This window comes from Rhea americana, unplaced genomic scaffold, assembly GCF_003343005.1.
Source record: "Rhea americana isolate MKP2758 unplaced genomic scaffold, rheAme1 scaffold_246, whole genome shotgun sequence".
NCBI lineage: Eukaryota > Metazoa > Chordata > Aves > Rheiformes > Rheidae > Rhea > Rhea americana.
In genome coordinates this window covers 764378-787302 of record NW_028186364.1, presented here as the reverse complement: position 1 = coordinate 787302, position 22925 = coordinate 764378, and the positions used below count along the sequence as shown (strand labels likewise).

At 40.5% G+C, this 22925-nt stretch overlaps 1 protein-coding gene across 1 annotated transcript in view; it reads right to left on the bottom strand.

Moving 5' to 3' along the window:
- Nucleotides 1–22925, bottom strand: part of CSMD2 (CUB and Sushi multiple domains 2) — a 324269-nt gene that overhangs the window by 288114 nt on the left and 13230 nt on the right. The window contains exon 2 of the mRNA XM_085306730.1: nucleotides 5059–5275. Within this exon, the coding sequence (XP_085162856.1) occupies nucleotides 5059–5275 (217 nt within the window). The remainder of the gene's footprint in view (nucleotides 1–5058; nucleotides 5276–22925) is intronic.

Here is a 22925-nt window from a genome sequence, read left to right as displayed (position 1 = left end):
TTCCTGTTCAAAACATCTTTTCATCTATGAGCAGTGCAGTGCTCATCACAATAAGAGCTTGACTAAAGCATGGCCCTCTGATACCACTGTTATAAAACATTTTTGAATTTTAAGTTAGAGAATGAAAATCTTATTACATTAAAAGGAAAATATCCACACCAYCATGGATTTCAGCCCTGAAATAAAACAAGCACAGCTCATCCCATTAAGGCTGATCTTCTAAATAATTAGTATTTGCCATCCACAGATCTGAAAAGAGACCTCTGATACACATAGAAGTTATTCTGGAACCTGCAACCCTAGGAAGAGCTAGGCCAGAACAAGTGCTGGATCTGTTACGTTGAGCTGAAGAACAACCATTGTGGTTTGAATTCTCCTTCTTTCATGCTACACCCTCAAAATCAAATCTGCAGCTGTCATAGCAGAAACTTCCTCCCGAGTCCATGGGTCTGGATGTCTCTGCATTGACAAGACAAAAAAGTGATGACTTCAAACACAGTTTGTGTGAGGTGAAGTGATCTGCTATCTAATTTTCTTAYATGGATGTCTGTTCTGACTTCTTGGCTCCCTTCAGGGAAACAGGTGTAGGGAGGTGAAATTACCAAATTACCATATGTACTGTAAATATTTTTCTTTATATGTGAGTGCCGGCCTAAACTTCAAATAAGGAAGCTAACAAATAGTTTAGGATTCTTACATTAAAAACACCCTGTAAATTATCAGCATCAGTTGAAAAAGATTGAAGATATCATGTGGGTTCCTTGCTTGATACTTTTTTTTAACTTGTCTCATTTCATCACGTAACAATTGGATCTGAAAAGGTACAGTCTCCCAAATCGCATAGCTATCTCAGCTCCATAAATAACACCAAATATTCAAACTTTAGCTGGGTCTTTGCAGAGCTTCTAAGCCCAGCACTGTGGGAAACCAACCAGGAAACCAACCTGATTGGAACATCCTCTTAACAATGATACAATCAGCAAAGCACAATGGGAATATGCAAAAAAGYATTCTTGAACAACTGCAGTTTTCAGTTCAGATCACCACACGTGTTCCTCTGATCCCACTGGCAGCTCAGAATATTTAGGAATTTGAAGGATGGGCATTTGGGAGAGTTTGCTCTGGTTTAATGAGCACAAACACTGCTCAAGAGAAGGGAAGCCACATGCAGGCATTGGAGRTAGTTAGAAACCTCACCCAAATTGTTGAAAACATGCAGCTCTCCTACTCAAGTCAATGAAGAAAAAAAAAGGGGGAGGGGGAAAAACTACCAGTCACTGTAGTCTGTATCCAAAGAAGATTCTACTATAATGGTCCCTGCTGAAAGCCAGTGTGTGGCAGTAGGAAAAAGCAGAATTATCTGTGAGAAGCTCTAGAAGCAAAGACTCAGACTCTGATTTCAGCAAACAAGGCGAAGTCATGGCACTGAAAGATGACAACAGCATAGCTAAATTAAGATATTGAAACACATTTAATATTCACATACTCATCACAAATATACAATGCAAATTCCCTAATATACAGTAAAGCAGTTTATTAGCAAATGTCTCATTGGATTAAGTCTGCCCTTATTCTATTAGGGAACTTTCACACCACATTAAATTGCAACGCAATAGRGTGTTTGCCAACACAGGATGAACAGAATTATTAACCCCTTCTCAGAAATGAATATAGACATGACACCGTGACAGTCCAGGCTAGAGGAGCTCTCAGTAATATCTGGCTTAAACAGAGCAGCAGGGTTTTGAGAAGACTAACCATTCCCCATCCTCCATCACAAGGGAACTTCAACAGGTAACCCACTCATTTACATCAAAATCATTCTTTTTTCTCAGTCAAGCAGACATTAAAGACTGAAACAAATCAGTGACCCTCAACAATATAAACTCAACTGCCTTCTTACCTCAAGTCACAGAATAACAGATCAGCTGAAGCTGGAAGGGACCTCTACAAATCTTCAAGGCCAACCCCCTTGTTTAGGGCAGGGTCAGCTAGTTCAGACTGCTCAGGATCTTGTCCAATCGGGTTTTGAACCTCCAAGGAGGGAGGCTCCACAGTCTCTGCATAAACTGTCTCAGCATTTGTCTACCCTCGCAGAAAAAAAAGTAAAAATAAATAAAAAGTTGGGATTGTCTTTGTTTCTCAGAGATAGACAGAAAGTCCTGTATTTCAGTGCATGCCCATATGCCCATTGCCTCTTTCACTGCTTATTGCTGAGAAGAGACACGCTCCATCTTCTCTCATCTTTCTGTCAGATATTTATGGAAACTGGTCAGATCCCCCTAAGCCTCCTCTTCTCCAGGCTAAATAGTCCCAGCTCTCACAGTCTCTCCTCATATGAGAGATTCTCCAGTCCTTCAATCATCTTTAAGGCCCTGCACTGGACTCACTCCAGCATGTCCATTTCTGTCTTGTCCCAGAGAGCCCAGAACTGCACCCAGCACTCCAGATTCAGCAGTGCTGAGCAGAGGGGAAGGATCAATTCCCTCAGCAATGTTCTTCCAAATGCAGCCTGCAATGCTGTCAGCCTTGTTTGCTGCAAGGGCATATTGCTGGCTCATGTTCAGCTTGTCCACCAGGACCCCCAGCTCCTTCTCCACAGAGCTGCTTTCCAGCTGGTCAGTTCTTCCCAGCCTAGGCTTCCTTTTCTTTTTTTCTTTTTCTTTCTTTCTTTCTTTTTTTTTTTTTTTTTGATACCAACTGCAGAACCTGGCTCACTATATAGAAAGCTAATTCCTTTCATTTAAAAAGACCTCCTGCTTATTAAAACGGTGTGGTGGTAAAAGGCTGGGGGGAGGGGAAGAGGGAGGATCAAACAGAGTGGGAAAGGCAAAGAGATATGGTTCCTGTCTCTCTCTCAACTACTTTGTTGATAGGCCTTAATTACACTTAACAAGACAGCTTCCTTCTCCCCACAGAAGCAGGTCTTCTCCCCTTCCTCTGCACTTGCTTACAGCTTATTTTGGCCTGCCTCATGGTAGCATGAGTCTTGATGATGACGCACGGTCATCCATCTTCGAGTGCTGCACTTGATGATGAATGGAGTACATTTGGAAAGCAGTCTGAGAAAAAACATAAAATTGATAGCCAAAGGAAAAAAGAAAAAAAAAAGAGAGAGAGAAAAGAAGAAAGGCCAATGTTGAGCAACAGCTACAGAGTTTAATGAGATAAGATTGATGTATAGAAAATACTAGCTGAACAAAGAGGTGAGACACCAAACAGCAGAGAGCAGCAAGTTCCAGGTTTTGAAGTCACTATTCTAGAAATGTCCAGGGGAAGAATGCAAGGGTCGATCCTATAAAAGCCCACATCTTGATTTCTGTAAGCCTTATGCAACTGCTTTCAGACCTTTATGAAATGTCCCACTTCATAATGCTCACCTTGATACCTTTTTCTTCCCACTTACTTCATTATCTTYTATTGTATTAAACATAGCCCACTCCCTGACCACGCCATCTACTCATCAGTGATAAAATTGATTCCTCAAAGTTAGTTTGCAGGATAAAATCTGGAGCACAACTTATATATGCTTATAATCTGCCTAAGTTACACACAAATTTCATCAGTGATGCAGACAAAGAACTGTCTCCCTCACCTTCTCCCCAAAATGCAAGACTACAAGTTATCAGCACAGTAGCTAAGCTACATCTCATAGGTTTGTTGTACTGATGGACTGTATTAAGATGTCCTTGCCGTTACTTCATCTACAATCATATCATGCTTATGAGCAAAGAGTAGCCAGAATAATACCTGGATGCAACTTATCTACGTTATCTTACTAATTTACTCCACCATGACCCTACTTTTGAACTAATTTCATTCATGGATTTTGCTTCTTCAGCAGAAACTCCCACTGACATCTAGAGGGCAAAAGGAAATGTCTGGCAATGCTGATGAGCAGAACAATTTGCCAGGGGGCTTCTCTGTGCAGAAGCAGCATTGAGTGCTCACCATATCAAGTTTCCTGAGCAGAATTTCATATCAGATGCAGGCATCCTTTACATAATACTCAAAGCAAAGCAGTATTCTACTTCCTGATTAAGTGATACGGTCTCATAATTAGGATGATTTTCAAGCACAGTTGCAAGATGAAGATATCATTTATTTAAATAACTAAAATCATCTATGTAAAGAGCTGGTATTCACCAGTATTTGTTTCCTTAACTCCATCTTCCAGCTGGGTTAGATGAGACACTATAAACTCAATAGGCTTGTCCTAAACTGGTCCGAAGTAAAATTAATTTATAGGACTCTCCATGATTGGAATGTCTTTAGCAGGAAGTGACTGCAACACTGAAGGCTGCCACTATGATTGATTGGTTCCATTACTTTTTGAATAYATTACTATCAGACATTAGCTGCAACTTACCACCACAGGAAACTGCAGTCATGTCACAAGTTACCATGATGATTTCAAGTAAACCTCAGACCTAGAAGTCCAAGATTGTGACTCCACCAACTGCAGATGTCTAACATACCATACAATAGTTGCTGTGATAGCAATACATTATTTTTCATAATTAGCCTATTTAACTTATTACTAATATTAAGACAGTATCTGAAAGCCTCAGAGAACAGCATCCTTACCCCTGGAGAYGTAGTAGTTCAGACAGATGCAAGAGGATCATCCTTGTCCAACTGGYGGGCTGACTGGAAGTTAGGAAATTACCCAAAGGCACCCACAGAGTATTTGGCAGAGCTACAAACTGAGATGCAGGCTTCCTGCATTCATATGTATTGCTTTATCCATCCTCCTTCCTACTCAGACAATCTCTTTTAGATTGAGGGAAGCTTCTCTGCACATTAGCTCTCCTTTCCTTGTTCTCCATTTTCCAATTAGCTTCTCTGAATGCCTAGAACRACTCTTGATAAATCATTACTGTCAGGCATTCAAGAGAAACATTTCAAACCTTACCAAATACACAAAATCAAAACAGCTACAAGAATTGTTCATGAAGCACTCCCAGTTTACTGCAGCATAAACCTTCAACCTAAACACTTCAATCCCAGTAGCAGAAATCCAAGCATGGTTAAATATCACTGTTACAAGTGCTGTACCTTGTTCTCAGATTCCCCTGCTGAGGCGGTCCATCGTAGATAGATAATACATCAAAATCTTCCTCTAATGCAAAGGACTGGAAAACAAGCTGTATCCTGTTCTGCTCTTCAGCAGTGATTGTCCACGTGCAGTTTGCATAATTTGGATATCCATATGGAAAGCCTGGACTCTGTATTGTTCCATTTGGGCCCTGCAAAATGTGACTGCAGTTCTGGGCTGRCAAAAGAAAAGACAAAAGTACAAGTCAAAAGGGTGCAGGATAAAAGTTTAGTATCTTTATCATCAAAACAGATCATACAAGATCTTTTCTACTGAATTTGTTCTTAGTTTTTCATCTCAGAGAACAGAAATGCAAAGTCTAAAGATGGATTTTTGTCCTCACAGCATTCTACCTTCCCACTATTTAACCTGGAGCAATTTCAGCTCCACACTAACTTACATTTTGTTCCCTATGGATACACAGGGCAGGCCAAGTACAGGCTCCAGACCCTACMCTGACAGATCTACCTAGAACTCTCCCCATTTAGAGCAAGGCTATACCAGATCTATCTATACCAGATATGCAGATCTATACCAGTCAAAGATCTTCTGGTACAGACAGTCTATGGGACAATTTATACTTAGTTTAAGATTCTGCCATATAACAACTACCAAAAGCATGGATGCCTGACAATTTGGTCTACTCTAGTTAAAACTCCTGATGTCCAAATTTGTGGCTAGGCTGAAGCAGGCTGTTCCAACCACTGAAAAGGGAATGAAGACAAGTTTTGTTTTTTCCTCCCACTAATGCCAAAACTTTAGGATAGCCTAGCTATCCTAGTGTGTCTCACCACTGCAATGGAGAACTGGTACAAGCAGCAACTTGTTTTGCCAGTAACTTTGTGCCCATTCTGCAATATTTTAATTGCAAGAAAGTATCTGCTAGAAACTCAAACCCTAGGCATCTATCTCCCAGGCATTCTTCCCTCTAGCTGTTAGCACAACATAACATGGATTACCGCCCATGTTGACTACAGCTGGGAAACAGACACTTACTCAGAAGTCCTTTCACATCCTATGAGGCAAAGCCACACAAGACTAAGTCCAACATACTCTTTAATATACAATCCCTATTTAGCGATTTATCTCATTTCAACTGTGACTAGCCATTCTGAATGSCTCAAACATCAGCGATTCAGAAGCCACAAAAGAGTTGAATGATAATGGCAGCTGACTGTCTTTTATTACTACTTTCACTGGAATAATAGAGTGAAAACTCAACTAAGATCAGGGCTCAGCTACATAYTCAAAAAGTGACAGACTATCCCCACCTTGAAAGGCTAGAAGTTTTGACAGACATGATGCATAAAAGTAAAATAGAGGAACTGAGTCACAAAATTAGTAGTCTGTCTGGACAAGACTACACGGAAACTGAACAGAAAATCAGAAGTTGTGTGTGTCCTGACTCCTCTCAGGAGAGACAGCCTTTTCTATAACTGTCGGCAGTAAAACTGCCTGAAGAGCAGGATGCAGTTCAAAGGCTTTAAGAAATAAACCAACCATTCTCAGAMAATTATTAGTAATAAAAAAGAAAAAAAAAATCTCTGCAACTTCCCGTAATGTTAGTTTTTTCCCCCAGCCACATTCTTTCCAGTAAAACATTGCTCACTCTCCCCAGTTCCCAGCACACAAGAGCTAGGGGTTTTATAGAGAGCATTTCCATGCAGACCRTTAAAAGATAGATATATTCCCACTTGGGTCTTTCTGGTTTGTATATCCTAAGCTGGCAAGCGTACCACAAGAAAGCAGTAAGGACCACAGCCGGGGGCCAAGCACCATCAGCAGCGGTACACATCCCTACTGGACCTGAGAGAGGATAYAAGCTGCCCAGGCTGCTCTGTTTTCTCTCTCTCCCAGTTCTGAAAGGTTTCAGCTCCTCACACAGGCTACACGCAAGCAGATGCCTTCCATCACTATTCCTGAGGAGCCGCCTTGACTCCAGTGCCACATCTGCCAAGACAGAAGTCCAGTACTGCACTCACCAGTTAAGTACTTAACCGTTTCTTCAAATCCATTTCTCTTTCCCCAAAGCTGTACCTGTGAATACTCTGTCCCAAAGAGACTATCAACTGCCATGATGTACAGTTTCCGGTTATATAGGATTTTCTTCCTTCTGGAGAAGGATGTACATATATATAYACACACACACACACACAYATATATAGTTATGTATATGTGTATATATATATGTGTRTATATATATATTATATGTGTGTGTGTGCACGCAACAGCCTAAACACCAGAAAAATTCTCCCTACTTGTTTACGCTCTCTTCACTGTTACTTTATCTAGTTTCTTTTGAGGCCAAGGACAAAGTCTCTTCAAGCACAGGTTGGTATAATTCCTGCTGGCTTTAACAGAATTGTTCCTATTTACACCAAAATTGTCTGCATTCCAGACAGTTTGCATGGGAATCATTGTGAAACCAAAAGCCRAATCTCAGGTTTATCCTATGACAGGTATTTGACACTGATCATTGCTGCCTGCAATTGCTCTGGTTTTTCTTACTGATGCTGGATTGTTTACCTTGTTTATGCAGATAACCGAGGCTTTCAAGTTGAAATGGATCAGACTAGAAATTACTTCTTTTGATTTCTGGTTGCTTTTTTCAAAGGCAAGAACAGCATTTGCACTTCTGAGTACCAACCAGCTACAGGTAAAAAAAAAAAAAACTGCAGAGTAGAGCTCATTAAAGCTAATTATAATTAGATTGACCTACTTTGGTCCAAAAATGCTCAGTGGAACTTGTCTCTGCAAGACAAAGTTCACATCTTTATGAATCTAAAATGGTCAATCATATTTACTACCTAGCAAATCTTTCTGCATCATGTTTATTACATCAATGAGAATTTGGACAGCCCCATAATCCAAAAGGGATTAAAACTGAGCTGGGCACGTAACTCATATTGACACAGGCAGACAACAGTACTTTGCATTTCTGTAGCACCTGGCATCTGCCTCTCTCCGYGCATTTTGTCTATACATAATACATACAAGAGTGAAACCTCCCTCCCTTCTCCACTTCAGTTCCATTTATTYGTAGAGTACACTGAAAGGATGCATCAGCTTGGTGCCAGGAAACTGCATAAGAGTGGGAATATTACCATATGACAGAGGGGCAAAATTAGGTCTGGTTTGGTTTAATAACTTGGAGGTTGCCAAAGATCCATAAGCTTCAGTTCTCTAGAATTCAATCACATCCTCTTTTCTTCACTCAGACTGGCATTCAGTAGGCAACGTGGGGATACGTAATCTGTTTCTACTGCACATTTTTTTAATTTTAATCGTAAGTAAATGTCATCAGAACAATTCAAGGAAATTGAGAAATTAAAGAGGCTTCATCCCTGCATCTCCTAATGGTACAAAAGACACTGATGYTTCATGAAGTTCAGAAAATATTCAAGGTCAGAGACATTGTGTTCCAAACACTTCCAAGGTCATATGAAAGGCAACAAGATTTCAGATCAGTGTAAGTTTATGCTGTCCTTGCATAATTAGTGATTAAAACAGAATAAATGCCAGAAAAAATATACCTTATCTTAAACTGATACTAGCTGAAGAAAAACAAATATGTAACAGAAAAATAGGACACAGTTCTATAACATATCAAATCAATCTACTGAAATAATTGCACGTTTGTAATTCTGACCAAGATGTGCTTTGGACACAGCTAACAGAAAATTGCTTATTGCAGACAAAAATTAGTTTTTCAAAASCTGACAATCTAGAAAGCAATATATTCTTCATCAGATGTAATAGTAGGGAACTTGGTTTATATTGGACACTGATGAAAACAGTCAGCAGGCATGGGAAAAAGATCCAGGACACCCAAGATAATTTATGCATATTCTATTATTTGGTTTCAGGTTTGAGTTAGTTCAACTCCAGCCAAACTGCCAAAAACCTTATCTAAAGTCTAATGTACATAACAAGAAAACACCGCATTTCTCCTCTCAAGACTTACAAAAACAATTCTCTTCATCCTTTTGGCCCAAAAGCATGAATACATATGAAGGTATAAAACGACAATATTAGAATCAGTGCTGAGAAATTTCAGAGGAATTTGTATCTGATAGAGGACAATATTCTTACAAAGTCTCTGATGCATTCTCTCCAACCCAGATGTTTCATATGAGGCACCTCCACACACCGTTACCCAAGTAACAGGAATGGAGCAGTCTCCATAATGGATCAGATCAACAATCTCTGATGGGGCATTGCAAGGAGATGGCAAGAAACAGCGGTTACAGCACAAGCTGCACCCAGAAACATCCTTCTTTACACCCGCTGTAGGTTACTATCAACCCTGACATCAAAAGAATCAGAACCCTTCCAAAAGGGCTGCACATCCTCATCTCACTTTGCCAATCTTTACTCAAGAACTGCAACAGTGAAAGAAAAAGGTAAATGCATAAAGATGAGATAAAGATACCATAAAGATCATACATCTGCCACAAGACCCAGTGTGGCAGTGTAAATATTTATGCAGTTATTACAACTTCTAACACTACCATTCATGGGACTTTCCAAAGGTACATTCACATGAAACTCATCAGTGGGTATGCATTTGTGGGCAAATATCCTATTTTGTGATGGAGATGAGTAATCTGAGAATGAAGCTATATCCAGYGAGTATGCTGCCAATGCAAACTGCTATTTTCAATTCGGGAAAGTGGTTTATGATGAGGATATATCTTTTTAATGAAAGCATCAGTGTAATTTTATTGCAGTAGCACTTAAAGGTTCGAGACAAGGACAAAGACAAAATCGTGTTTGGCACTGTCCAGTGGGCAGGTAGCCTTTCTCTAAAGAGATCACAATCTCAGGGGAAGAAGGAGGGAAAGAAGAATCCAAAAAACCCACACTAATTGGGAGGATTTAGGACTTTGTGGAGAAACCTCTTCTGGGGCACCGAAGCCCATACTCAATGGTAGAGCTTAAAAGTCAGTTTTACCTGTGTCAATTCATGTGCAATACACACTATTTGAACAATCTAAACAGACTAATAAGCTTCACTTCTGCCACAATGCATGAGAAAAAAAGACAAAATATTTAGTTTGCAGTATGCTCATAGGCAAGCACACTTCTAACAGAAAGATACTACCTGTGATATAACAACTAATCCGCATGCCACAAAACTTARCACGACTGGACACCTAATGCAGCAAGGAGCAGCCAGAGCTGCATTAGTCTTACTTTTTGCGAAGTTATTGTTAAGTTGCAAAACCCTCAAACAACTTCCTGCTAAAAGGAGGGCAAAAGAACGTCCATGGACTCCAGAACTGAAATGTCTTTTGACAATACAAGCTACATTACTGGAGAGAGAAGCTGGTGTGAGGTTTCCTCGCACTAGGGTCCACTAGTTGCTTAGACACAGGAGTCTGGGACTGTTCTCATGTTAGTAAGTCSTGTGTTAGAGCGATCTCTGCCTAAYGTAACRTRGCTACTGRMGTTCTGGAGCAGAACAGTTCACACCCCACTGACCGCAGTGATTCCATTAGCTTACATTTATAAAGGAAGAGACACAATCAAACACATTCRTTAGCCACAGAATTTGGAATTTCCTTCATGTAACCAAAACTGATGTACAGGAGTGAACTGCCTTTGCTGCTGCACCCTTCRAGTCCCTGGCACCTGGCTTGCATCACTTGGCTTGGAATTTCACCCACTCCACAGACTCACAAAAGATTGTATGTTCAAACACTGCCACTATAAATCCTCTCCAAGCTTCAAAAGAGATAAAATAGACAAGTGGTGTCTGACATTACAAGTGCAAAGAAAATGGGTACAAAGTACAAAATTCAGCATTGTTTAACATTTTATTGTCTTCCACCTACTTCCCATTCCTTAATCCTACCAAGCCAGATCCACAGCTGGTTTAAATCGAAGAAGCTTTTAAACTATGCTGCTTTACACTATCTGAAGATCAGAGATGCTATAACTTTGGAGAAAGGGAGCAGAATTTATTTCCTAAGTGCTTCYTCAAATGTAAGTTGAGGCACTTTTGGTTTCTCAGCAGAAACAAAACCTAATTTAGCAAACACTGGCGTATGGTCACTGCATGCTTCAAAAAGAACAAATACCAAATCACGTGCACCAACTTGCTCTCAGCAATAGCATCTATCAGTAATACACGGCTGTCTTCTCCTTAATAGTGTTTGGTATTGTCATTTCCTTTAGCTACTGCTACTTAGGCACAGATTTGCTTCTGTTTTATGTTGTTCTATGCTGCTCGATAAAATGTATGAATAYAAAAGAACTTTTCTTAATAAAACCAAAATCCATATCCTGCAGACACAYAAACGCACTCCATTCTGGTCTACATTAACGAGGGCAAAATCCTACTAATACATCAGTAACATATTAGTAACTTCTCAAATTTTTCTATTTACATTACTAGCAGTCATTCACCTCCCCTGCATAAGGTCTTCAAACCAAAGTACTAGGCCCTGATTCAAAAATAGAATCACAATGCTGTTTTATGTTGTTAGTACCCTTAGGTGCACATTTGGAGTCACTAATGAATAGGGAAGAACTCAACAACAGGGACACATTTAAGACAGTCCAACTTAGAGCGAAGTGCCCCAGCTTTACTGCGGGATGACACAAGTGAAATCTCACACCATGCTCTGAGCTATTCGCATGATGTATGTGCACAGCACAGGAACAGCAATTCAGATCCCACCCTTCATCCAACTGCACAGAGAAGCCCCTTTTTGAAGAGGCCTTCGAAAGGCAGGTAGCTGGGAATGAGCTGTGACACATTCAGAGTCAGCTCCTTCATCCAAGTCTTTTCACAAACATAGTTCCCAAAAGAGCATGGCTAAGACTTATTGCCTATATTGAACAACTAATGCCAAAGAACAACAACTTTTAAACACACTTTAGTCTGCCACCTACATAGAAAAAAAGCAAGGTTATTTTTTCCAGAGTTAACTGCTTTGAAACACTGATCAGTAATAATGCTTCCTCACATAGCAGACTTCTACATCATTACAGAAACACAAATAGGAACTAGTTCACCTGTATTCTAGCTATTGCTCTCCTGTTCACACAATTTAAATGAACAAACAGGGAAAGCATCTTCAAGCTTCACACATCTATGCCTTGTTTCCCCAAGTACTCACCTTTTCATAGTGTTCTTTAAGTTAATCTACAATCTTGTATCAAAGCCTTCTGGGTAATAAATAATTCAGAAAAATTCCATTTACTGTAACTTTTAATCAAAATCCAGTGGATTCAAGAATATCAAGGAGATTATTTACATTTCGGCTAGCCAGTGCCTTTTTCTTCCTGAATGCACAGAGTAAAACACCAGAGAATGCAAGGGCAAGGAGCACGCGTTTTAACTGAACCCAGCTCACACCCTAACGCATACACCCTGGGGAGGAAAGGAAGCTGTGCAGTCTCAAGCAACACGAAAAGCCTCTGCAGGACAGAACTTGAAATCACAGAAGCATGACACTGCACGTATGTCTGTCCTACAGCTGCACTGCAGGCCCCTGACATGTTGCAAGGCCAGAGACTTCAGCTGCTGCAAAGTAATGCCTTGTTTGCTTAAGACAGAAATTGCCTAAGTAGGTACACTGGTCATAAAAGCAGTTGCCAGATTTTCCCTTACAGCTGAAGTGCTCTGCTTGTAACAGAGGGACAGGACAGAGTACACCATGGCATACTGAACTGACACAGCCCATCCCCTGCCAACTTGCTTCATCTGTGCCCTGGAATGACCCTGCTGGGGAAACAGAAGGGACTCCAGGACTCTCAACACTTCCTTTTTTCTTAAAAAAAAAAAAAAAAAGAAAGAAAAAGAAAGAAAAAAAAAGAAAAAGAAAAAAAAAGGAGAGAGAGGGAGGGACAAGCTGCTACCAAAGGGGCCCAAGATCACACTTGTTGTGCGGCTGACAAGGACTCAGGCTGCTCCGTTCACGAACACGACGCACAGTCCTGCCAGGTAAGCACAGAGATGCACAGTGTCATGCTGACTTTCCCCACGTGCATGTTATGTCTTTCTCAGCTACTTTCACAGTGCTCATCCCTGCCCATTTATATAGTGTCTTATCATCTGAAAAGCTCACAATCTAAATAGAACCAAAGCAAGTTGGGAAACATGGCAGGCATTTAGGAGTGAAGACTTGCACAGAGTGAGGAGAAAAGGAGAGTAGATTCTACTCCATTTCATTATTAAAGAGGAAGGTAGGACCACTTAAGGATTAAAGATGGAGAATAAAAAAATGACTTTAGAGTCATCAGTACAGCTGGTTAAAGAAAGCTACATTTTCTGCTAGTATTTCAAATGAAATCAAAGGGTTATTTTGTTTTACTTCCTTGATCTTTTCTCTTCCTCCCTCCCATCACAAAAAGAAATAGAGGGAAGAAAAAAAGCCAAAAAACAAGTGTTCAGATCATTTCCCCAGAGCCAGCTGACATAAGCAAGGAAAGCTGGACAATCAGGAAAGTCATTTGGCTTTTTCTGCCTGTAAAATGGGGCTTTAAATTGAAGAAATACTTCCTTTCCCTTATTGTTTGACCATTTTATCTATGTAATGTCTTAAAGATGGAAGCAATTTTCAGCAAGTTTGTTACGATGCTTAGGAGAATCAAGTCCTGAGCTCAGCCGTCACCTGCCAGCAGTATTACGACGTAGGTAACATCAGGTATGTTAACAGCACGGAAGGGGCAAGGGAATGAACAACCACCAGCCAGGGGAACATGAACCTAACTTTGCCCAATAATCAATTTGTAAGAGTCAAGGGCAAAGCTCGTGATGTGCTGAGCACCTTTGTTTCACACTGGACCTGCAGAAGAGAGTTTTGAGCGCCTTGTAGAGTGGGGCTCGGACAGGGGAAGTGCCACACCACACATCTTTCCTGCTTTTAAAAGGATGGAATAATGCTGCATTCCTCTTCTGTGTGTGTGCATGTGTATGTAAAGGGGAAGAAAAACAAAACATAATTGGGCTTTAATACTCCCTCCAGCATACAGAGGAGACACTATGAAGACAAATGAAGGAGCCGGGGAGAAGCTACACTGTGTAAAGCAAGTTCTTTGGTGTTGCAGCAGCAGTGAAAACACCACAGACTGCACCCATCCAACTGCTCGGACACGAGGCTGCGCAGCTGTGATCGTACACAGCACCCCTACACCCGGTCCCGTCACATCTGACACGGGGCTCTGTGCCTCTGCGCATTCACAGGCAGAGTTTTTGGTTACGTGACGAGGAGGGACAAAGGCGGATTCTTGCTCCCAACGCATAACTTTTAGCAAAATCAATAGGCACATCTATAATATAATGTCACACAGCATGAACAAATCTGCAACAAAACCACCTAAGTAATGCTTCTTATTTGCAAAAGCCTTCACAAAATCATTTGGCTGGCAACTTACCATACCTTTTAGGCTTTTTCTTACGAGCAGTACAAAGAGGACAGACAATGGAAAAAGCCCACGACAGGGAATGAGAAAAGGAAGAGTTCCTGCTACTGGACATCTAAACATGCAGGATTGAATTGGGAAGTTCCAAAGAAGATGCAAGGAAGAAGGGAGCAAGGATGTGAACAAGAGTGGGGCTGACCACAGACCTGGATTTAAGGGTCAGGATTGAGGCATCTAAGACTAAAGACTTCAGATAACAGTAGGTGGTCAATAAATGGTCGGTACACGCAGTAAGCTTTACCATTAGAGATGGTATGATCAGCAAAACTACATCATCTTGTTTTAAGAAGCTACTATATGAATGAATCATTAAATAAATGGAGAGACAAAATGATGCAAAAATACACTGACGAACACAGCAGGAATGTATCTGATTTTAATAAGCATCTAAGAAAATCCCCTCTAACGCATGCTTGATAATCTAAGCAGTATCAAAGGAAACATTAGAGAAATCCATGCTTATCGAGATACATTAATGAATGCATATTTTCCCAAATACTTACACAAGAGATCTTAAAAATCTCATTTTCCTTCCTCTAGCTCTAGTTCGCTAGCTGGAGACACACTGGCATGCATATACCATATTGTACACAAGCTATCTCATCCAAAATCTAGTGGATATTGCATACAACTTAGAAAACATTTTAATGGGCATAACAAAGAAAATCTTGCTCGGCCAATACTGATGAGTGATTTCAATTACTAGTTACTGTAGGACACACAGAATGCCTTAGAATCTTTTCACCAAATCTCAGCGTTCACCATCTTCCCTGAAAACATGGTGACAAAGACCACATTGATTACTTCATCTGGAAGACTCCTGAAACATGCATGCGTAAAACAAAGCGGTGAAATGGGCTCTGCCTGCATCACGAGATGAGACTGCTTCCACTTTCTGCTGACCTAGAGAGCCTGTTTAGCCAGGCAAGCCGTGTTTGTTGATGCAAGGCACGTACACAGAAAGAAAGAAAACCCTGAACTTTTCAACAACGAGAAAAAGAGTAGGAATCCTGTCACTAAGGCAAACGTATTACGCTTACCCTGCTTTAAGCAGGACCAAGCTTCACTAGCAGTTCCTGGTGGGAGTTTACCACACTGGCATCCTTTCATATCTGGTTGAAAACAGAGTAAAGGGCTCTAAGAAAGATTCTTCACGTAAACCGAGGATATTGTGTTTCTTTCCACTTACCCATGCAATAAACATCATGCAAATCCAAAGCCAGTGGTATGGCTACATGAAGCATTTGCAGTTAATATTGAATACGAACAGAATCAATCACCCCACTTCTAGGCTGCACTTTCTCTGCAAAAGTACATTTAAGGGAAGATTGATAGATATTCCCCCCACCACCTCCCTGCCCAATCCTTCAGGCAACTAGCAAATTCTTTGCTGCCACCAATCTGAAAGAGAAGCACAGGATCAAAGGAGCTGCAATTACTTCTTGGGAAACATGTTAGAAGTTGAATTGCTTTGGCTGAACTCCACTTAGGTGCAAGTCTTTCACAAGCCATTCACAATGAATTCAAGAGAATCAGGAGCACAGGTGGATACTGACTCAGAGTGTAGCCTGCAACTCATGCTGTGCTATTGCAACCAAAGTCTCATGGAATCAGCCAACGATAACATCAATAAATCAGCTGATACTTTACAGAAAGCTGGAAAAATGTGCACTCTAAGTGATTTCCAAACTGTCAGTAAGAAGGCTGTTAAAGATGATGGACCCCCAGTTTCCAATGGATTAATCAAATGCAGTTTTGCTATAGTACTCTACAAATGTTTTACCCTCAGTAAGTACATGTATGCTCACCTCTTCTTGTCCATTCATAGACAGAGGACACACATACTCTCAACAAGTAACAATGCTGCAGAGACATATAATCCAGAGCTGCAATCAAGCTACTTAGTCTGACAGAGGCTGCAAACAGGCAACCTTTGCTGGAAGTAGGAAAGTCATGTGTAAGTCACTACTGTCCCCACTCTTCCAAAGACATTTCATAGCAAGTTTCTAACTTATTTCATTTTGGTAGGACAGAGGTAGAGAGTGTTTGTATTAAGAGATACATGTGTAGTTACACCGACTGATCTGAGAGGAGCCGTAATAACGCGAGGCAGACTAAGGGCGAAAACCTGACAGTGTATCCATAACACAATGGCCAACTGTAACCTGAACACACCACAGTGTTAACACCACTGTGCCCCACCAGCATGCAAGCTGGCCTCTTCCCTGCACAAGGGAATAGCAGCCAGGAGGAGAATCTCTAACACTGTACTGCACTGCACAAACATGCTCACCAACTGCAAATCCATTCCAGAGACAGGTCTACAAAAGTTCCTTGCTCTTCTATCCTCTTGTCAGCATTTAGCATGACCTGACCACCCTGTCACAGGTGAGCTTAAAAAACCCTGGTGACTTGCTCTGTGGATGACAAGGTGGGGGGACCTTAAGAGGTAGCAGGCAGGAGTCTTGCACTAACAGTGCACTCAGAGCAGTCAGCAAGAGACACAAGCTTTCATGTGTCCAGTGAGCAGCGTTCACTTCAAGATTCACACATCTGTTACGGAGCCTGCCACCCACTGCTCTAGGCTTTCATTAAGCATGCCAAACCAACCAATTTAGCTTATGCTGCTCCAGTTCCTTGCTGTACTCCATTCTAACTACACGCACGTCTGTGCTATGACAAAAGAGATGTTCCGTATTTACTTCATATGTCCTTTTCTCTGCATTAGGATGAAGGACGTCTGTTCTTCTGCCACACTTCACAAGTCACTGTAGACTTGCCCTGACAAATGCAGCTTTAAGAAGCCTTAGTTAAAATATGTTAACTGATTAAGATTAAAGAAACAACCTTTGACTCTTCCTGAAGTATTCAGTGTTTTTAAACACTTTAAAAACAAATTTAACAGCCACAGCTGGCTACAAAATCCCCGCTGCTTGAAGCATACTCTTAGTCTTCTCTTCCAAAGTTGTTCCCCCTCAAAAAGTGGACCCACTTCTAGTGCAGATCTCATCAACTTAAAAGTCTTACCTCTCTGTTACTGCAGAAGCATGTTACGCATTGCACATACAGGTTCAACTGAGATTATGGTCTACTACCTGAGTCACAGGAATTGCTGGGGAACAAACCTGGGCAAGATGAATCATGAATAAAGCGCGCATCATGAGTAAAGTGTGCATCGTTCCCAGCAGACTTTGAAATTGGATTCATTCCCAGTAGATTCTGTTCTTCCCACTTACCTCCCTTCCACCCTCATCAGTGTGTATTTGCTGATAATTGTTTACAGCCTAAAGTCCGAGCTGCCAAGAGCAGAGGTCTGTCACGTACTTCTGGAGTACAACAGCTAACTCACTCCTGCACAGTCAAGTAAGGCCTTATTAAGGAAATTAGCATCTCAAAAAATAACAAGAAATTCCCATCCTCACTGACAGCCTCAACTCTGATCCTCTAAAAGGGGCTAAACAAAAGAGAAATTAATCTCTTTTCCCACTTACAATCCATTAGCAGCTTTTCCTTCCCCCTAGAACTAGGTTAACTGTGGAAACTAGACTATTCCAATTATTTTTGTAATTGGATTCAAACTGGTTAATATGCTTAGCAAACAGCTGTACACCTGATGTATACTCAAGCTTTGTATCTATGCAGCTATTTCAAGGAGGAAGGTGATTTCCACCAAGAGAAAAAAGAGCTCAGACATGGTAGCTAGGTAGGTAACATGTTCGCAAATGTTTTGTTTTCTTATTCTGGCATCTTCTCAGCTATGCATGGCACCTGTTTCTTCCGCTCCTATTCCTACACATACATAGGTGGAGTTTAAGTGGTATTATTCATACCTAACTGTGCAACTAGTGTAAGCGGCAGGCTGTGTGGCAGAGGACAAACAACATGATAATCGCTCTCTACCACAATCTGATTCACATGCAGGTTTTGTATCAGCACAGATACTCCAATCACGGCATGTCAAGGACCACATTACTGAGAGCACTTTTTTTTATATAACGTTCAATATAGACAGTTACATCAGCACACACGCGGCTCATATGGCATAACTTACCCCATCCACATAACAGAATAGGCTAATACCAATATAAACATTTTTATATAGCTATGCAGTGCAGTTTTAATCTATGTGGGTCCCAAGTGATTTGCATCTTTTCTGTCTTTCAAATTGTTAACCATTATTCTCTCTTCTAAACAGTTACACTAGGTTTCAGAATAAGAAATGTTTTCATTTGAGAGCACATTACCACTTTTTCTGAACAGTCTTTTACTCCATACCAAACAATCCTTGAATTCTTTAAAAGCAGACATATCAAGAATTTCATGGGGGTGGATTACAACACATTATTGCATAGTAGGTTCTTCTCCACACAAAGAATTACAGAGACAACCAATCCTTAGGATCCGCATTCAGTCCTCCGATTGAATTCTGAAACCATCTCAAAACCCCACACAATATATACAGGTTTAACTGCCAGGCAGTTCTCAGCCATTCCTTTTTGAGGGACAGTGGCAGAAAGCTGTCTGTAGGTATTCAAGGAAGCCTGAAGGTCAGGAAATTAAGCAAGAGGCTTTGCGTGCCTCATGGGAAGAGGCTCTAGCATCTTTCATTGCACATTACCATTCTAACCGGCTCCTTGACAGCCGGCAGCTCCGTCCCTAATGCTGGGTTCGCAGCGATGCCGTGATGTTGCTAGGCACAGTTGCTAGGCAAAGGCACACATGCAATAGCTTAACTTCACTTTCATCATAGGGCTAGCTTTAAGAAAAAAAAAGGAAAAAAATAATTAAAATATCAGAAATATTCGCAGATATTTCTTTGAATGCTGAATAAGTTGATAGAGTTTGACAATATTGCAGACTGCAACCAGCCTTCTGTAATATGGCATCATTAAGGATCACAAACAGCTCTTCCTCCCTTTCTATTGCAGCATTCATGCCATCAGTATTCAGCAACACCAGTTGTTTTTTTGCTGAATACTGGCCATTGCACAAGCTAAGGAAAGTGGTCTAGAGGAAGCAGTAGGAGACATCAGGAAATAGATGAGGGAAAAAAAATGACACCTCCAGTCCAGAGCAAGCAGATGAGACTATTCTTAGCAATGAGCCTTACATACAGTATTTGGACCTGAACTTTGGCTGGAGACTCTTATCCACAGCGCTTTGACAGAATGAACCCAATATAATGTTTTAAACAAAGCCAGGGGCTGCAGATGCTTCCATGTATCTCCAGGATGAGTGCTGTAGCCTCTTCTCTCTAGCACTAGAAACAAGGACAGAAAAGTTCTCATCCATCTCATTGGAATAAAGCATTTTATCTGGATGATAAAATATTAGCCAACTCCAGGACTAGGAGCGTGGGATACTCCTTCAATAGCAGTAACTGTGAACTCTGAATAAAGAAGGTTAGAGCCTTGATGAGCCATTAATACAACAGCAAATAAATGAACAAGCGTTTGTGGAAACAATCTGCTTCGTAAGGGGAAGAGCCCATCCTTCTGTCTGACAGGCTGCTTGCAACTTTCCTACAAAAGATCTTAACTAGAATATTGCAGAATAAATATCAGCCAGATCCACTAAAGAGTAGAGCTAGCATCCACTAGAATTTTGAGAAAATTCTGCACCAGGAAGAGGGAGGCTTATAACATCACTGAGCAGTGCTAATGCCATTCAGCGCAGCAGAACGAGAGCACACATACAGTGCTTGCTGCCCTCTTTCCCTAGTTACTGTGTGCCACCAGAAAGAACAAGTGTGAAATGCTTAACACAACTCATTTTGCTCCTTGGACCAATCATTTACAGCAATGCAAAAACAAAACAAACAAGTGCACTTCCATACTCACTCGGTTTGCACTGCCATAAACCACCTCAAGATCTCCTCTGCTATCCAGTCATTAAGTGGATGCAATCCTCTGAAAATAACCTGCAGTCYCCAACAGATCTGTGAGGAGATAAGACCTCAGACTCATTTTTTTGCAAGTTGCTAGAATAAATGCAGAAGTTGCTGTCTACGTTTCCAAGGCCAGTGCTATTCCCTTTTGATGGTAACATCGATGCTAGCATAATCCCACACAGATGAGTGGCAAAATACCAAGGCACAGGGGTTATATATACTCAAAGAAGGCAGAAAAAGTAAATCCATGATCCTGTCCTTAAAACACAGCTGAAGACACTGGTATCAGTTAACAGCTTCATCCCTAATTGACTTTGGACAATTCCTGCTTCAGTTATTCCATGAATTGCATCGCTTCTGCACCGCATCTGCTCTTACACTGTATCTGACAGAACTACTAAGTGGGTTAAGCACCTTTTGAATACTGATATTCTCTGACAAACTGAAAGCATTGTCTAAAGGAGCATCAATATCAGTTTTCAGTTTAAAATCTTTAATCCTGAACGGGACTTCCTGGAATCAAGTAAGTACTAACATCTTACTGAGGAAAGATATTCTGTTTCTAGTCCAGAGAACACTTGAGAGATTTTCAGACAAGCATTACAGATGTGGCTGGTTCAGACAGACTGGACAAGATGCAGAACAGCAACTGAAGGCAATCATTCATGTGAGTCCAACTTTAAGTTTGCTGAGCTTTCAACACACTGATCAACAGCTAGGCCAGTGCTCAAAGTCTTCTGCAAATAAAGTTTTGAGTTTACTGTCCCAGGTCAACTCTCTTGAGTTTGTTTTTCATAATCTTTCACTATTATATTCATCTATTAGAAAAATTCAAAGATACAGTAAATCTTAAGGAAGTATCACCAGAAATTAAACTGAAAAATTTACATACATGAGTGCATACATACATATATAAAGTAAAATCCTGGGAGAGCTTTTTAGTCTTTTTACAAACCTTCCAAGGCTTGACAGTCACATTATATAGTTTCATTTATAAATACGTTAGATTTTGTCTTATAATTTCTACTGGAAGATTTCCATTGGAACCTTACTGTTCGATGATTATAAGCATTATTGTAATTCCCAATCTAAAATTAATTTATGATCAACTTATACTTGTTTTAATGTCAATATTTTGTTAGCTTAAATAGTTCTTCTCTTTGTTTTCACCTGGCCTTGATATATCTATAGAGAATAATTATATCCCCCTGGAACCTTGTTTGCTAGGCTAAGTAAACTCTGTGTTTTCATTCTTTGCTAAAATACTTTCTCCAATCCCTTGATCATTCCCTCAATCCCATATCTAAATCCATTTCAGTTTGAATTTGTCATATGTGAACACTGAACATCAGATCATCCCTATAATTCTAATGAAGGCTCCGCAAAGCCTTATAAAATCAAATCAGTTCTTCCTTATCTCTACTGAAAAGTTCATTGGAGGTGACTATACATTTACTAAAGCTTTCATGATTCATAATCCAGAAATTCTGGGATTTTCTACTTACTCTTAGAGACACTCAATTTCAAGAGTTGGATTCACCCAATCTAAACTGAAACACCATGTGACCTTCACACCCAAAACAACCCTAAATAATTGGGCTTATTAATACTTACAACAATTCTATCCCTCACAAGCAGCCTCTCATTAGCTACCTAAAGGACAGTAATCATCCTGCAGAAGTTCACAGCTGCACAACTCCTGATGAAACTGGAAGGCTTGCACAGACCAACCATTACCTGAAATCATTCGCTCAATTAAGAAGTTATGCCAATATTCTACCAGAATGGCCTCTTCAAGGGATGTAATTTCCTCCCTTCAGAACTTTCTCTTTCAGAATTCTCTTAATCAATTTTGACTGCTCCCTCAGTGCCACGACTCTTTTACATAGCCATTGTCAGTAATAATAATAATATCAAGCACTTATATAGCTATTTCCATCTTCAAAGCACTTCACAAGCATTACCCAACTAACGCATATTCCTCCATGCTGTCTCTAGTGTGAGTAACAGCCTCACTGGGTTTTCCTGCAACTTCTCTTCGCAACTTTTCAGTTGCCCTGATATCCTTAAATTGAATGCCAATATCATCAACCTCCTTTGAAGGGTTTATGTATCATATTTAGAGATGGGTCAGAGAAGTGCTGCATCCTTGCCTAGTAGTGAGAGAATGGCCTTGCAACCCACCACGCAAGTTTGCACACTTTTTTGTGAAGCTAAGAGTTAGCCTAAGAAGTTAAGGTTTAATATATGGTTAAAGCACTAAGCTGAACTTGGGAGAGCTGGATTCAGTCCTCACCTCTATTAAGTATCTCAAGCACAAGGTGAGGTTGCTCCTTTGTGTAAGATTTCACAAAACCAAAGTGCATTCACTTAAGGACTGCAAGTCCCATTTCAAATTGAACTTAAAGCATTCAAGACTGGTTTTACGAACATATTTAGAAACTAAGAACTGCAGACAGATGCCTTGTAGAGTTTATAGACAGACCTGAATTTTGCAGCTGA